The 17,958-nt window shown below is 36.5% G+C and overlaps 2 protein-coding genes across 7 annotated transcripts in view; one reads left to right on the top strand and one right to left on the bottom strand.

Annotated features, from left to right (window-relative positions):
• LOC139776376 (uncharacterized) overlaps positions 1-17,361 on the top strand; it is a 205,741-nt gene extending 188,380 nt beyond the window's left edge. The window contains exon 4 of the mRNA XM_071712957.1: positions 16,882-17,361. Coding sequence (XP_071569058.1) covers positions 16,882-16,908 — 27 coding nt within the window. The 3' untranslated portion in view covers positions 16,909-17,361. The remainder of the gene's footprint in view (positions 1-16,881) is intronic.
• Positions 11,506-17,039, bottom strand: Dnaseii (deoxyribonuclease II). 6 transcript variants are annotated; one of them, XM_071712946.1, is made up of 8 exons: positions 16,831-16,969; positions 15,311-15,712; positions 14,599-14,776; positions 13,670-13,849; positions 12,990-13,314; positions 12,485-12,587; positions 12,255-12,393; positions 11,506-11,885 (listed from the first exon to the last, which is right to left on the bottom strand). In XM_071712946.1, exons 2-8 carry the CDS (start codon positions 15,403-15,405, stop codon positions 11,760-11,762), a joined length of 1,146 nt encoding a protein of 381 aa, XP_071569047.1. In that variant the 5' UTR covers positions 15,406-15,712; positions 16,831-16,969; the 3' UTR covers positions 11,506-11,759. The 6 variants fall into 6 exon arrangements, with proteins under 6 accessions (XP_071569047.1, XP_071569049.1, XP_071569046.1 ...); XM_071712948.1 differs by having other exon boundaries at positions 15,666-15,712; XM_071712945.1 differs by having other exon boundaries at positions 16,827-16,967.
• Positions 17,362-17,958: the final 597 nt, after the last annotated feature.

The raw sequence follows: 17,958 nt of genomic DNA, 5'->3' as shown, positions 1-17,958 counted from the left end.
CCAGAAGTAATTGGTTCGCATATATTAGGTATTATTATGAAGATAATTACTGATAAAGTAAATTAAATAATAAGTGTACTTATGATCATCTCTGCGCCTCGTTCATAATAAGGATAGAAGAATTTAAAAATAATAAATTTTTTATTCAAAAAATTGTATTTAATATAAAATATGAATAATACTTCTTATACTTTCTGCAGAATACTTTTTATATTATTAGAAATGACGTAACGCATCATAACTTTCTATCATCATAGTTAGACCTGAATATAAGACAAAATCTCAAAGACTGCGAGATTTTTATCATCGAACTATATCAGTTGTCCTTTTAGATCGTAATACAGTTGGAGAATGTTGGTTAAAAAACCGTATCATGCTCTTCTATCAAAAACGAGATTTATAATTATTTTGTAATAAAACATTTCCATCTAAATTAGTATTCCTACAATACATTTTATATTTTATATACATTCTTGCTAAATTAGCACATATCTTTTTCAATCTCATTGTTATTACCAAGTTATTTCGAAATCTCTCGAAAATCTCGCGCACGTGAGAGTCTAGTTAGCTCTCACGTTTCTTCCTCCTCCACTCTGGTTGCGCTGGGTAAACCACCGGCGTTATAAAGAGCTACATACAAACACACACAGAATGTTGTCGCGATAAAGCCGTTGCGAGGAAGCTACCGACGCGCGAGAGGCGCACTTTTCGCGAAGGCAAAACACAAAGAGGACGTTACTAGAAAGAAAGAACAAATAAATAAATAAATAAACACTCATCGCGCTGAATGCCAAAGTTAGAGAGATGCCTCTCGGAGCAGCCGAGAGGCTACTTTAGCCTGGAATTCCGCATTGATGGATAAAATTCACTCGGCGCCACGCCGCGCCGTGAGGAAGTATAATGGAAGTGAAGTCGTGGAAACACGCGCGGCCTACTGTCGCTGTTGAATAGGAGCTTCGTTAGGCTTTGTCTGGAAGCGAGCCCCTCCCACCAGGGCTCGCATTTCAACTTTAACCCTGTAACTTTCCCCCCGCACCCTCAACCCGTCTGTTCTCTTTGTCCCTTCTCTAATACTCTTGGCTATCTACTCGAGTTAGAAATACTGTTTACGCTCACTGCAGCAGGCACGGAATTTATAATGCAGACAGAAAAATTAGTTAATTCAATCTACCAAATGTTTCACAACATTTTAGATAGACTTTTGGCCAGTCCTAGATTAATGATGGAACCAGTTTCAGCGAGTAGTGTTCGTATTCGTGATACGTTGATACGTATAGAACTCATCGTGGCCACGTGAACCGATAATGACGACGTCAAAGCCTATAGAGGGAGCGCGATAAGTGCACACATGCACTGGTACCATCAACGCGACCTATTGTACAATCGCGTCTGACTGTAACCGCATCTCTACCACTGCGGCTGCAAAACGGTAATTGTTGCGGCGCTCCGATGACCGGCATCGCTCTCCTCTCTCCTCTCTCGCTTCTCCCCAGCCACGTTTAATAAGCTGTAACATTCAAATAGATTCTGAAGTTGGTGTCTTCTCGCCCGACTCGTTCTATTTCTAGTTCTCGTTCTGTCTATTCAAGAATCTTTCCGATAAATACGATTCACATTTTATCGGCATTTTCACTAATCAAATTACTCCTCGAATTATTAACTCGAATTACTAACTCGAATTACTCCTTGACACGATTAAAATAATTGCAGATTAATACTGCAATAATTATAGTGAATAAGTTTGCAATAACAGTAACGTTAAGAATTTAATTCATTTTTGGAATATTCTAATACCCCCAAGAACATAATTAATGTCTTCTTGTAAGTTTTAATGCAAGATAATTAAACGATCGCATCAAAAGTTTGAATGCAAAAAGTGCGTTTTTCAGAAGCAGCAGGCAACATTAATAAGATCGTGTTAAGTACTATTCCAGATGATGAATAGTGCTCCTTTGTTCCTTCTTCAGTCGGAAAACTCGGGATGAATATCTCTTCTTGCTCTCTCAATTATCCGGAATGATGCTCCGTCTTTAAAGCGCGACGGTTCGCTCGTCGCAGAACGAATTAAACCTCCATTAGCCTTAAGGAATTTCCGAGAACCGGAAATGTGGAAGTAGCGGGATAGGTAGTTATGAGTCAACGACTCTCTTCTTCTGCCAACCGATAAGTTCACGGAGAACCTGGGCCGACGTTCGGGTTCAAGTTTGATAATCTTCAAGTGGTTATTTGGAATACGTCGATCGTTTTACGAGAAAGACGGAAAATCCATCTAATTTAATTCAATTAAATCTAATTTTACTATAGAGAGCAGGCTCAAATTAGATGCAATTAAATCTGCGTTAAAAGAATTTAGATTGCATTTAGCTATTAGCGAATTAGAAAAGTTAGATTTGTAAAAATCTGAGATTTATAAAATAATGCAAACTTTCGTCTTTGCATTAATTTAAGTTCATCACTATGTCTGGTTTAAATATTTAATAGATTGAAAGAGCCATATATGTATGAACAAAAAGGATAGGTATAGTAAAAAAACAATAACAGAATCATTTTTGTTGCAAAATTATTAATAATGTAGGGTTTCAAATTTCGATTTTATTCTTTATTATTATTCTTTTATTTTACCTTCCACTTACGCAATCTTGATCTTCGTCTTTCGTGTCATTCAAATTCTTGATTAACATCCAGAGTTCATCATTTCCATGAATTTCGCAAACTCCCTGCAAAATACTTCCGACATCTTACAGGCAGACACCGTCATCTTTGCATCACGTTGCAAAAATCATCCTCGTCTCCATTATTCGCGAAAGTCGAAGTTAACTTCCGTCGACTTTCGTCGGGACAATGACGTGCAGGCTTGCCGCCTGTGTCGTGAGTTGTGCGCTACTTACAATTTAAATGCAGTCGCGTCGCGCACGTTTCGCATCTCGTAATTCACGTCTTAACATCGGCGAGATAGCGTTTAAGAGAGACTTCGCGCAACTTCCGGTCAGGTGAAGTCTCCCGCTTGAAGCCTCCCGCGAAGAAGGAAACTCCTGAAGGATTGTGAGTCACGAGCGCGCCATTAAAAGGGCGCCGTAACTCTTCATCGCGCCGCACCGCCCGCCGCTAGTTGCGAGGCAGCGAGCTGATGCCCGAAAACTTTCTGAGTACCCGCGCGCACCGTTTCCCCTGTGAACGTAAATCTGGGTCAAAGTAAACGACGATAATACGACGTAGACACGATTTTATAGAGATTACTCGTAAAACGCGAGGAGTCCTGTCGACTCCGCGTCTTCTCGTTGATTACGAGGGACCCGTTTGGAAGATGTAAAACAGCCATTGAATTTCAAAGACCGTATTTACTGTATACTCGATAAGCATACGTGCGTACAATAAAAGATTCATGATCGAAAAAATAGTCGAAGCATATGTTTAAAAATGGTAGCCCAATGATAGACTGGAAGGGTAGGTCGATTTTTAAAAGCTGTTTAATATCATATCATCTGGATCTACTGTGCACTAAATAAGCATGTATGTGCGATAAAAAATTTATGTTCACAAGGAAGTTCTAAGTTGAAATGCGTGTTTATGATGATGATCTGCTCAGTACTCATACTCATTACAAATACTCTTTACTCAAGTAAATCGATGGTGGTATAATATGAGCAGATATTCTTGCGTTTAATGGTGAAATTAATTATACAATATCAATTTCGTGTCGTGTATTAATTAATATAAGATAAATAAGAACATATAAGAAGATTGGCAAAAGGCTAGATGCCATTTAAGGAAACAGAAATATATTTTCTGGAGCAGCGTTAGAAAATTGTTAACATATTTTATTAATAGTAACTAAAATTACTTTCTCCGATATTTTTATCTTAATCAACTGCTACTTTTTTTCTAAGCTAAGGTTTCACGTGTGGCTGTTGCACATAAAAATTTAATTATTCAATTCGTTTAATTATGTTATACAAGTACTATACGTTATATACAAAAGCGAGACATTTTGTGTATCTTTATGCGCTTCTTTCTCTGACTATAATATGTACTACTCTCGAAACTTCTTCTCGAAACTTGTTCTCTTTCCTCTTAAGGAAATATTTCCAGATTAAATTTCTTCTCTTCGGCAACGCTACTGCCTCTGTGTAGTCCTGTTTAAAGAAGGGTATTTAACGCGGGCGCAAATCGGAAGATGAATGCACGGGCAAGTTGCCGTTGAGTGACGGAACTCGGCGTAATTGGCTCGGGGGCGATAACTGACAATGGAATTCGCCGTAGCGGTTATCCCGGCTCACGCCGAGCGATTACATCGGGCGAACGAATCGCCCGCCGACAGATACCGGAAACTTTCAATTCGCTCCCGACCGCGTCATCAGCCATGTAACCTTGTTAGTGTTGGTCAGGTTCTGTATTTACCTTGAGAATGGCGCAAACTCTCTCTCTCTCTCTCTCTCTCTCTCTCTCTCTCTCTCTCTCTCTCTCTCTCTCTCTCTCTCTCTCTCTCTCTCTCTCTCTCTCTCTCTCTCTCTCTCTCTCTCTCTCTCTCTCTCTCTCTCTCTCTCTCTCTCTCTCTCTCTCTTCTCTCTCTCTCTCTCTCTCTCTCTCTCTCTCTCTCTCTCTCTCTCTCTCTCTCTCTCTCTCTCTCTCTCTCTCTCTCTCTCTCTCTCTCTCTCTCTCTCTCTCTCTCTCTCTCTCTCTCTCTCTCTCTCTTCTCTCTCTCTCTCTCTCTCTCTCTCTCTCTCTCTCTCTCTCTCTCTCTCTCTCTCTCTCTCTCTCTCTCTCTCTCTCTCTCTCTCTCTCTCTCTCTCTCTCTCTCTCTCTCTCTCTCTCTCTCTCTCTCTCTCTCTCTCTCTCTCTCTCTCTCTCTCTCTCTCTCTCTCTCTCTCTCTCTCTCCTCTCTCTCTCTCTCTCTCTCTCTCTCTCTCTCTCTCTCTCTCTGTTCTTCCTGTTCTCCCTTTTCTCTCTTCCTTCCTCTCTTTCGACGGGACAGCGAGATCAGCCTCTAGCTGCCGCAACTTCAGCGTTTGCGTCGCGTCAAGTCAGGTGCGTCAATCAAAATTACACAGAGTGTGTAATCCGTTTTACAATGAATACGTGGCGCGTTGTAGAATGGACAACATCTACGACCTACGTAGCCGGAGCACCAAATTATTATATCTCGAAGTATAAAAGTAAAACAGCGTAAATTCCTCCAGGGAGGAAGCAAAAAATCAATTTTTAATAAGGTGTTATACTCTGGAGAGTATATCAGGAAATTTTACAACGTACGTAAAAGTTAAATAAAATATCAAATGTACCAGGTATTACATACATATAAAAAAGATTGATAGGTATAGAAATACTTCTAAATGTAAAAAAGTGAAAAATAAATTTCTAATCAGAACGAGAGAGAGAAAGAGAAGAGCCTCACATTAAAATATTTTTAAATTCCTTTCACCCCCGCACCACCGTGTGTTATAGATTTATTATATATTTTTTACACGCAATACGCGATTACATATTATGCAAATCTATCCAGAAGAAGAGAGTGGATAGAGAGGGAAAGATAAGTTTATCAATGAAGCTGTCCGTAACCATATGACGTCGACAGTTCCCGCGGAACAACGGGAAACGGAACCGTCGAGAATCACTCTAATCCTCGTAAAGGGATTCCCCGTGTGCGTATATATCTCCGTCCCCTTTCCACGTAATCTGTGAGCTTAACTAAACTCAGTCTTAAACTTGCTCGCGGTAATAGTCTTCGCTGTTAATCGAAGCTCCGCTCTCTCGAGCGCGAGCGTCCCGCTCCCGGAAGTTGCTCTGGACGACGCGGCATGCACACGGGGCGATTTTGTCGTCGTTACCTCGTCGGACTTCGCCGTTGACCCCAAAGCACGACGCAAAGGCTCGATTAGGGCGTTATCCAGTGCGGCATGAATATCAAACTTCGGCGCCGGGAGTGCCGCTCCCGCGCCGCCGCGCGCCGCGCCGCGCCGCGCCGCGCCGTTCCGTTCCGTTTACGTAACTTCAGCCGAGAGGGGGTTGCGCACGACGTCTCACCTTCGACCTCAGCGTCTTCGCTGGAAAACCGATACCATCTTACTACGATTACTATATTAATAAACGAATGCTTTTTCAACGATATCGATATAGTATCGACCCAGAGAGCATTATAACGTCTTAAAGACGTCTTATACTTTTATCGTCTTATAGACGTCTTATAAATGTCTTATAAGCGTCTTATTTTAATTAATTTAAACGACTACTTTTAGACATATTGTAAAATAAAAATTAATAATATACGGAAACACGTTAACAAGAAGAAAAGTACGAAAGAGCAGCCAGTGTTGCTCGATAAATCGGTATATAAATAATTTAATATTTACATAGTTCTTGATAACAATCTATATATTACAACAAAGATCGCGGTTCTGTCGTTAGCAAAGTTATGTAAGTATTAAATTATTAATACCGATATATCAGATAATTCTAGCTTCTGTCTCGTATTCATTTTCTTGTTACCGCGTTTCCAAATAGTTCCGCCTTAATTGTATCGTTGTGACACTAAATAATGCAAAATATCTGAATACCAAATTAGCTGGCAGTAAATGTTTTGTAGATTATGTTATATTCAAATTCGCCATATCATATATTTTTACTCGATAAATGTTATATTCGATAATGTAAATATCTGTGCATTTTCCAAAAAATATCTTATAGAAGACTTTCAGGCGTTCTATTTAAAAAGTCTTGAAATTTAAGGCATCGTTTTATAAAGTTTTAAAAACGTCCTTTAGACATATGCGTTGTCTGGAAAGGCACATATTATTTTCGAATAATTGAACATTTAAAGATGAAAGACCTCTAGCGAACCCGAAGCTTCGAGAGACACAATAAACGACAAAATTATATTTTTGAGTTAATTTTACGTTCTTCTCTCTAGCACGGAAATCTATTCCAGAAAAGATGGAATGTGAAAATAGCTTTTTCACTTGCTTTAGACATCATATATTTACAATTAGCTTTACGCCGCGTGGAGTTTTAATCGCCCTCGGCCATCACTGCCCCCATCAACGCGTCATCCCTTGTCTGGCCGTGTAGGGGTCGACCTGGGCTGGTATAAATTGCACACTCGCTCGTTTGCTCATTCGTATCGGTAAAATGAGATTTACACGAAAATAGGTGCGGGACCGTAAGTTTGGCAGCTCATTTTATCCCGTCCGCAAATGTAACCCCGTCGGCGCGACCCACGGACGAAGAGAGATGTTTCCCGGACGTTCCCGGACGGTTCGTCGGTGTGATACGGTATGAATACATATAAGGCTGGTACTAAAGTTGGCCCCGGGAACGTTATAATGCGTCATAACGGGACCGGCACGCACACACGGGCTCGCTCATCCTAAACACGAGGAAATGCAGTGCCGCCCGTAACTTCAACTCGCGTCACCCATACATTCGCGTTGCATATAATTTACATAATAAGCATCCATCTGCCTGGAAACGTTCGCTTGAAAGGGGTCGGACGAAAGTTAAACGCGTCTGTGCCGTTCGTCCGACGTAGTTCCCCGATGTTGTCCGATCCGTTTCGTTTGTGCATACCGGATACGCCAGGCCGGATATGCGCGATATCGTTCAACGAATTTAATGAAATCTGAGCCGAGCACGTAAAACACCTCCTCTCGAATTTATTTTCAAATCCAGATTGTGAATTATCCTATGGGGGGGGGGGGAGAAATCATTGTTATTTAATACATGATATCGAATTGCCGTCGAATTATATTACCCAAGGATATTTTTTTAATGGCGATTTCGTTATTACGCTATTTTTACAAAAATTTAATTTGAAATATTAAATTTTGAATTTTTAATGCAAAATATTGGTAACATTTTGCACGAAATATTTGATAGGGCATTATTATTTGATAGGGAGAAATTTACACACCCTTCTAACGCAACGCTAATAACGTCCGCACTATGGACGTATATCGTATACATTTCGTACGTTTATATTATAGAATATGCAGAATTAACGCGAATTAGTCGTCGTACCGGTTATGGCACTTTGCGATCGACAAACAAATTTGAGTTGCGACGAACAACGACGCCGTCATACGCGTTACCTTCGTTTACACTGGCTTTCCAATCTGTCGAGCTGTTCGCAATTTTCCATCGAAGAGTTCGCGTATTCCGTTTACACCCGCGGGACGCGGGACATATAAGCTCGTTTCCATTATACCTAAAAGGACTCGGACCCTCTAGCGCACGATATGAATACGTATAAGGCAATATTAAGCTTCGCATAGGGCTATCCACTGCGATACGTATATCTTTTCTGCCTCAACGAAGCGTACAAGTGGATAGGATATATACCATTCACGCAAGGCTGACCATATAAATCCCTTTCCCCTCGCTGCGTATTCTCTGTTCTTTCGCATTCTTTTTTAAATGCGTAAATATAAGGAGGTTCAATGTTTCGTCTCATCTAAATTATTTTCGAGCCGAATATTTTAAAAATATATTCAGAGGTGAAATATATATACAGCAGCGAAAAGATTTTAAACGTCTAAAATATAAAGCTTTTTTTAAATTTTTACTGCTTGAATTTTTCAATATCAAACTTCTTTAAATTTCTAAGAAACAAAGTATACTTTTCCTTGATGTTCAGAAACTTGCAAAGAGATATCTTCAGAAATTAATCGAAATGAATGTTTTACATGCCATCTTATTTCCGATATCTATCATTATTTATTCAATTGATACTGACTTTATCTCGCTTCTATATTTACGAGAAGAAACAATATTTCGGTATTCGCAAATATACTTAAGCTATTCATATTACCTTGGCCAATATGAAGGTCTTTTATTCTTTCGTAAAAAAAATTCTTTATTACAATTTTATCTTTAGCATTATGTAAGATTGAAACTCTGTTAAATTCCATTTAAAATTAATCCAAGAATATAATGTTACCATTTCATCTTCTTTAGAGCTGGATTCGTCTCTGACACTCTTTATTCTCAATCACTGAAATATCGTAAAAACGTTACAGATGCTCCGACACTTCCGTTCAAGAAGATTCGTTTCCTGAGTGGCGAAAGAGAGTCCGTCGTCAGAAAATAACGCGTTAGAAGTAAAACATGCGATATGTGCGCGCGTTGCACGAATACTTAAGCGCACACGCGCGAAACGATGGGTTCCATGCATATAAACGCCGGCGCGTACATTTGGCCGGTGCACAGCCCAGGATTTTAGCATGCGGAGCAGACCGGTCTTTAATGCTGAAATATCGCTAGAACGTCGCAATGTTGCCCCGTCATCGTCGTCGTCGTCGTCTTGCTGGGCGATATTTCGAGACCTGAGTGCGCAAAACCCTTAACCGCACGCTCAAATCTACCCCTCTGCTGCTTGGTATGCGTATACATAAAGTTACAACTATAATTGTTAAGTAACTATTGGGAAAGTTTTAACGCTTTGACATATTATACAATAACTATTATTCTCTCTGAGAAGTGTTTGCCGAGTAATTTAGCAAGGAAGCCATTGGCAGTATTAAATGGGATACATAGATATTGGTTACATAGACGGAAGATTAGTAATCCCATCGACATAGTTGAATGCCTTACGTGCCTAATCGATGTCTGCTTAAGCGGGAGCAAACGTCTCGAGTTTGAGTGTTAGCCGAACGGCAAAACAACGAGTCGCCGAGGCGGAAAGCGGGCGGAAAGGAAGTTTCGAGGGCATCTGGAAGCTCCTAGTTAGTACTCGGAAAAACAAGCTGCCTGTCGTCAGGATAAGGGGATTAAGAGGGTTCGGAGCCAGTAGCTGGCAACGAACGCTCAGGCCAATTCCTCGGGACGGGGCTGCTGGTCCCCATATATAGTCGCAGTATTCAGACAGCACGTCGGCTTCGACGAGCCAAGAAAGAGAATCCGCCGCCGCTGTCGTGATTTATCGTCCGTTATTGCCGGTATTTTGCGAATCACGTGCGCCTATACGTGGATCGGAAGGGAAAAATGGGAGCGAACGTTGCGGTAGAAATTAATTCATGAATTAATATATATATAAATGAATTCTTAACATATATATTATTTTTAATAATTTTATAGTGGGATAGTAGAGAGAAATTTTTAAACAGCCTGAGACTTTTCTCAGACTGTTTCTAAGACTTGAGACTGTTCTTTTCTTAAGTTCCTTATTTTTGCAAAGCGATTTAAGAAGATTTATTATCATCGTTTTATAGAACGAGAGAACTGATTTCTTCAATCTAAATTCTAAACAATCATCATTAATTTCAGAACTTTTTTTTTTATTCAGAAGGAATAGAGGTAGGGAAAAGAGCTTTCCAATCCTGCGTTTAAAGAAATTCGAATCAATAACTTTATTCGAATATTCTTTATAACGGAATTCGACAGCGCAACCGTAAATTTTCTGCGTCGATCAAATACATCTTATAACTTGGATCACCAGCACCATCATGCAACAAGGATCGAGGGGGTGTAAGGAGAGAGGGGCAGCGGAGCTTTCGGCTAAAGTCGAAGAAAGTCGTAAAGCGCTTAGAGGTAAAAATCCATCTTGCTGCGGGATAAAGTCCGCCCGATAACTTTAGACGGAAAAATTTCTGCCGATCGCAGGGATGAAACCCCGAAGTTGTCGGACGATAAGTAGCGGCTGGGCTGAAGTTCGCTCGATTTCCTACAGTTTTCATTAGTGAGCGAATCATATTTCACCCTCTTGCCCCTCGGCTGCGTGTATCTCGCCTCCTTCTTCTCTCTCATTAACGGCCCGTCTCGGGCTACTCTACAATTTCCTCGACTAGACAATAAGTAGAGCTACGAAAAGAAAGAGGTACGAGGCTACGAGAATAAGGAGAACCATCGCTCCCCCCTTCCACTTGCCCCGGCTTTTCATAAAATCCAATTTAAGAACTACCCTGATCCCCCCGTCGTTTTTTCTTATTTTTTTTAAGTAGTGAAGAGCCGACAGGACATCTTTCTTCAAGATTGCAGTTAATGCATAATAGAAATAATGTGCAAAACGTAGGGAGCTATAAACACGTACAGTGTACTTTTTAGTATAAAACGCAACTTTTTGAAAACAAAGAGCACAGAATTTTTAGATTGGGTATTTATTTATTTACACTAAAATAATTATAATAATAAACCACTTATAAAACTTTAACTATTTTTGCGTTATGCGCTTATTAATTCAATCTAAAATTATTTCAAAAAATGAAAACGGAAATACTTCTGTACAAAAAACGATTATATATTATTTCTTTCAGATAATTATAACAATATCGCATTTTAAAATAATGTTTTATTATATTAATTTTATTATTTTTGGCGTACATTTTATTTATATATCTTTTTGTTTTATGTCAACTCTTTTATATTCCAATCATGTATAGTAACGACGAGACCTCTCGTGTGAAATGTAATAATCCCGCATCGACAGTTTTCACGTCGTCGGTAACGTATTCCATCGAGAATCTGCCGATAAGATTTTGTGTGTGGGAATTAATAATATACAAAATAACAATAACAAAATACAGCTTTATAAAATTGCATATATTCTGCCACTTCAACTATACAGCTCGTTTTTTAGTAGAAAAATATTATTTCATATAATATATCGATTATAGCATTATTTCTACTGTTATTCCATTATTATTTAACGGACTATTTCTATAATTCATGAATTATACATCAATTTTTAATTACAATGAATATGCAATAAGAATAAAATTATTAGATCCTTCAATATCTACTATTCTCTGTGAGTCAAACTATTAGCAAATTTATTAAACTAAAACTGCCTTATATTGCTTAGGACATGGTTCCACGTCATTTACCGATTTTCGATAATTGTCCCAAACTTTCCGATTATCAAAGCAGACAGTTCCACCGCCTCGTACGTATTGAGTATCCTGAAAGATAATAAAAATCAAATTATACTTTTCTATTAAATTAGATGAGCCTTGAAGACATAAAAGAAATGTTGAAAGCTGTAAACTAAATATATCTGTTACTTGGAAAAAACATAATTAATTTAATTAATTAATTCTTCAATTAAATAGAGAGAAGTGCCATCTTCGGTCAGACTGAATCTTGATAGCCTAATATAATTTATATTACCTACTTAATTGAAATTCATATCGCTCCAGTTTCATTTATTACTGCTTAATTCTTCTTTTTAACCCTCCATTTAATAAATTTTTCTCCCTTATTAATTAATTTGATTAATTTTAGTTTATAACTTCCTTTTTTGCAAAATATTTCAAAAGATGTGCACTTACCGCTCGATTGATATCACCAATGCAGACCCAAGTTCGGTTAGCTTTACCTTCAACAGCCACCGCCCACTTGGAGTGATCGTGGCTACTCTTAAAATCGATATCAACCCGCTTCAAATGAATGGACATGATGTTGTACACTCTATAAAAACAATAAAAATTTAATCGAATGAGATATGAGTTTAATTAAAATCTACTAAACAATCAAAACGGAAAAAAATGTGATATATTACTTCACTTGTGCGCAGTCCGATGGTAATCTACCTCGTCCGTTCAACCACGTTTCGGCAAATAAATCGGTTTTTAGTGTCGGCGCAACAAACTCGTCATATAAATCTTTAGATTAACATATTAAAGAATACATTAATTATTTACAAGATTTTGTAAAAAAATATATATATTAATTATATATAAGAAAAAAAGATATTTATTCCACTCGTAGAATTAATTCAAATCGTAAAATAAATAAATAAAATAAAAAGTAGAAGTTTTTAAAATTTAGCAGATATCCAGATGCAATATTTCAAAGATATTGCTCATTAGGGTATCTTATAATACAATATCAAAAATGTATATCTTGCTAAATATGTAAAAGATATGTAAGACTTATAAAAAATATGCTGAACGAAAATTACGTATATTAAGAATAGGCAAAATATCTCGGGTCTCATTTTGAAGATATCGCTCTAAATTATTTTACGCAATGTATCGATACAGAAAAGTGCCAGGGATGTTTACCTTTCTGCCACTTGTCGCTCTTGGCAAATGATACGAATTGGACGCCGTCAGATGATTTTAACAATGTTTTGCTGGTGAAGGGTGCTTTTCTGATACGCTTCTGATTAGCCGCGTCCGTCAGCACCGGAAACGCTGCGGCGAACTTGACAGGGATGCTTCTCCTATATACTATTATTTGATTGTACATCAACTGTTGACCGATCGAATCGAATTGATCGCCATCCACGGAGATGCATAGAAAACTCTGTCCGTAATGCATGCCGGATGTCGGATAATCATATTTAGACCGGTTTCCCGGAGTCGAATTTTCGGTCACGTTTTGTCCCTGAGAATATTTTAGTTTATCCATCAAAATCCATTTAAAGATGTCTTTGGATGTCATAATAGTAATGAACCATTCGGGTAAAAAGTACTATTAACAATTATTAAATTAATGATTGCAACGAAAATGTCAAAGAAAGGAGAGTGACTAACAATTTTAATAAACGTTAGAAAAATCTGAAAAACACAACGTCTTTAAAAAAGACGACATTAATTTTGTTAACGGATGATCTATCTGATTCATTTATCTGACGATTTTGCTGATAATAAAATTATCCAATTATCAAGCATTTATGGAAAAAACTGAGTAATGAAAAGGAATTATCGATATTCATTATACTCAAAACACTTATACGTACCCGTCTTGTATCGTTACCGCTGTTAGGTACAGGTGGATAATTCGGAACACTGTGAATTAACCAGAAACCTTGCTTTTTGTTCGCCATCACAACACCTTTCGTATGACCGTTTTTCCCATTGATAGGTCTGTTAGGCGGATCGTCATTGTACAAGATCCAGAAAGCTTTCGACGCCACTGACTAAATGCATGCAATTACATAAATAAATATTACGTACACACTTTGAAGAATAATATAATTTAAAAAATTATATTCCGAAAAATTAGAAGTTTTACATTTTTATAATATCCGAGAAGAAAAATTCTCCGAAATATATGAACTGTAACGAATTGAAAATAAAATCAAATAAAAAATTATTATCAATTTACAATTTAGATTGATTTAAGGACGTTCACCGGTCCTTGTACTAGAGAAAATCGAAATTCTATAGATTTTCTTGAAACTGTGAATATACGTTAATTTAGGTGTGCTTTATGCGTTGTATAAATTTCAGTACCTCTTGCGGTATAAAAAATCAAGATACTGAGCCTCAAAGTTTCAATTTTTACCAAAATTTAGTAAAAATTTAGTAAAAAAAAATCAAGATACTGAGCCTCAAAGTTTCAATTTTTACCAAAATTTAGTAAAAGTTGAAACTTTGAGGCTCAGTATCTTGATTTTTTATACCGCAAGAGGTACTGAAATTTATACAACGCAAAAAGCACACCTAAATTAACGTATATTCACAGTTTCAAGAAAATCTATAGAAAATCGATTTTCTCTAGTATAAGGACCGGTGAACGTCCTTAATAGAAAAAGTTAAATTTTATTATTTATTACGCAGCAAGCAGTGAAACTGACAGTTGGCGCCAGCGTAAATAATTTATGTGCTAAACACGCCTGAATAATTAAACAAATACACGTTCATATTACAGTTTATTCGCTCTTACGTCATCGTATAAAGGTGCTAAGGTATTCCCCGGTATAGAATTATTCGCGCTGATTTTTCTCGTGGATAACTGCCAACCTTTATCGACAGTATTGCTGGTTATATATAAATACGCTAATCCACTTCTAACCACAGGATTGCTGCTTTCCGATACCTTCGGCAACTTGTAAAGTACATACCTGAAATTGCATTGCAGTAATTAATTATTGATAAGTTATCGCGATAGCGGAAACACGATATAATTGTACGCTCAATGCAACATTGATAACATTAATAAGACTGGCGAGAAACATTACAAAATAACGTTCGTTATAATATAAGCTCATTAAGAAATAACGATTGTTCACGTTTGTTGAAATACATATATCGTTCCATGTAGGTACTCAATTTTTCTAGTAAAGATTTAAAGATTTGTAAATGGGTAGAATTAATTAAAATTTAATTATTAAATTAAATAAATAATTAAATTAAATTAAATTAAATAATTGTAAGTATTATAACTTGTATTATGATTAACATAAATTGCATACATATTAAATTCTTTATATTTTTTTATTTATTTGTAAATCTAAAACGCCTTTTTCTTATAAATTGTAATGACTTAAGACAATATCGACCTTGTTTTTAAAAAAATTCTAAAATCTGTGAAAGTTATCACAATTTGTGACCAGCAGCGAAAACATAAGCATACATGACATGTTAAAAGCACTCACCAATCGACGACTCGATTGTTCTCATCTTTACACCGAGGATTTGCGGCATCACACACAAATAACAAAATGCTTAGGAACCATAGTGAAAACATCATTAAATTATGTTATCCAAACTTGACGAAAATACGTAGTGATCACGAACACACTAGATCACGATCTGCTGCTCTGAATTAGCAAACATTTATGATATATAATAGCGTTAATCAAAATGCATCTACAAACACATTAAACACATATACTTCTACTGTCCTTGTATCAGTTGTATCGCCATACCCATACTATACGGTTACGTCATAACAACAAACTACAAAGCGAAAGCTGGAATCGCGCCGACAAATAGTTCGGTCTGTATTACTTCCGGCTCATTGAAGCGAACGTCGCACATTTCAGTCGGAATACTTTCTGGAACACATACGAATTTATATGTAAATTTGCAGCTATAATAACATTGGCATTCGCCGTGAAAATAATGTCCCTTTTGTAATCGTTATCATTATTAGCATTCCACATATTTTGCACAACGATAAAAAGTTACATAAAACATATATATAATATGTACAGAGTGCTTAGGATGTAATAAGCTGCTGTTTCTTGTCAAATTTTGTTCAAGTAATTTGTCTGCAATAAAAATCTGGAAGTTGCAAAAAGAATTGCGAAGAAATATAGCGTTCAGTTAAATTTGATGAAAATTTTCCACTTCTTCACAAAAGAAGCGTTACATTTCGATTACTAAATCCGCTTAATTGTTACATAATATCCGTATAGCGCGAAAGATAATAGTCTGTATTTTAATTTCCACTATTTTTAGTAAAATTATATTTTTAGTTCATAAAATAATTATTTATTTTATATTTCCAAATTTCTATTATGTAATAAATATTTCATTAAAAAATTTTGAATATTAAAAATTTTGATAAATTGAAAAAGAGAACAATTTTTTATTAATATTTTATTATCAATGAAAATAGATTCTTCATTATATTTACAACTTAAAATTTCCCAAAATTTATTTTTCTCTATTTATTTTATAATATATCTTTACAGGTTGATTTAAGATATATAGGTATATCTTAAATCTATAAAATTTCATTAAATGTCGATTTCTGTTTATAGAAAGTTTATTTGGATTAATGGAAAAATGAGATCTATTTATTTCTTAAGTTTATAATATTAAATTAATTCTTCTGTCATTTAAACCAACAAAAAATTTTTGATCGGTATATTAAAAATCATGTCGTTTTTCAACTAAAATGCTAAATTAACTTAAGCGTTTTGAAAGGAAATATATCACAGTACTGAGAATTATTTGAAGAGAACAAAGCGATACCGCCGCCTCCACACGTAGATAACGTCAGAGCGATGCCGCGCAGTGCGCACACTGCGCACCGCCTCTGCACGCGATCTGCGCCTATCTTCACGCAATGACCTTTGATAGTGCAACAGCGCCGTGTGAGAATTTTATTAATAATATCGAAATGAGAGACGCGTGCGTCTAATAATAAGAAAACATGTTTACCTACAGTCTTTCCCACGATCTGCTTCTTCGACTGATGATATTAATACTGTTGCAGGACAGAGTATCTTCGCCAACGATATGAATGCGACGAGGACTGACGCGAGGGCCGAGGACTTCGTCAAGACACCAAGACTGTCCGAGAGACGCGAAGGCACAAGAAAGAAAAGTGACCGCTGATGACGTCACACGGTCCCTTCCACGCGCACAATGCATCCAGACGATGCATTATATTCCTGCAATAGAACACTATAGATCTTTATTGCGAGAAATAGGAATAATGCGCGTGATAATTTTAAGATTATTTCAATCATTAATACAATAATCTTAAAATTATGTATACAGATCATATCAAAAGTCAGGCTCCACGTATATGTGTATTGTGTGTCATGTGTATATGTAGGCTTATTTAATTATTAGAAATAATGGAAATAAAACGCGGTATGCATTATTGGCTATTACTATTATATTTGTTCTTTAGAATTGAATCACGAAGAGACGAGAAGAAATAAAACGTGAGAATTTTAAACATCAAGAAGTTGTTGATTTGCATTATGCATTTATTACACGCATTTTATAATGTTTTACTTGCATCTATCTTTGTGCGAATATACTTGTATTACCTTTATAATATAAACTGCATTCTGGTTTATTAATTAATATTCTAGTTTATTATTTATTCAGGAACAGGTGGAATATATTGATCGTGTTTATTTATGCTCGTTGCATTCTTTGAATTATAAAATATAATTTCAGTATCTAGCATAACTATAGGTATATATTTAATAAATAATAATAAATAAGATAATAAATGTGGAAGCACTCACACTTAAAATTGTTTTTGGTTTTGAACGTCTAGCGTGAACCCGCAAGATCGATCCAAGAAATTCGAGTAATCGATTGTACTGCTACCTCAAGCGGTAAGAAAACATCCGCCTTACGACAATTTCGCTCAAACTTTAATTAACTTTAATCGGTGATTAACTTATCTTATCAAGTAATATCCTGCATTATTTTGTTGACATGAGATAGAATGATTAATTTTTTGTTATTTAGTATATATGGAAAAAAGGATTAGATAACGAATTATAGTTAGAAATTTTGCTTTAAACAATTCAGTTGAATTAAATTAATC

Source organism: Temnothorax nylanderi, unplaced genomic scaffold (assembly GCF_030848795.1).
Source record: "Temnothorax nylanderi isolate EJ_2023f unplaced genomic scaffold, tnyl_v1.0 TNYL_tig0118_pilon, whole genome shotgun sequence".
In the NCBI taxonomy this organism is placed as follows: Eukaryota; Metazoa; Arthropoda; class Insecta; order Hymenoptera; family Formicidae; genus Temnothorax; species Temnothorax nylanderi.
This window is presented reverse-complemented; position numbering and strand designations above follow the sequence as displayed.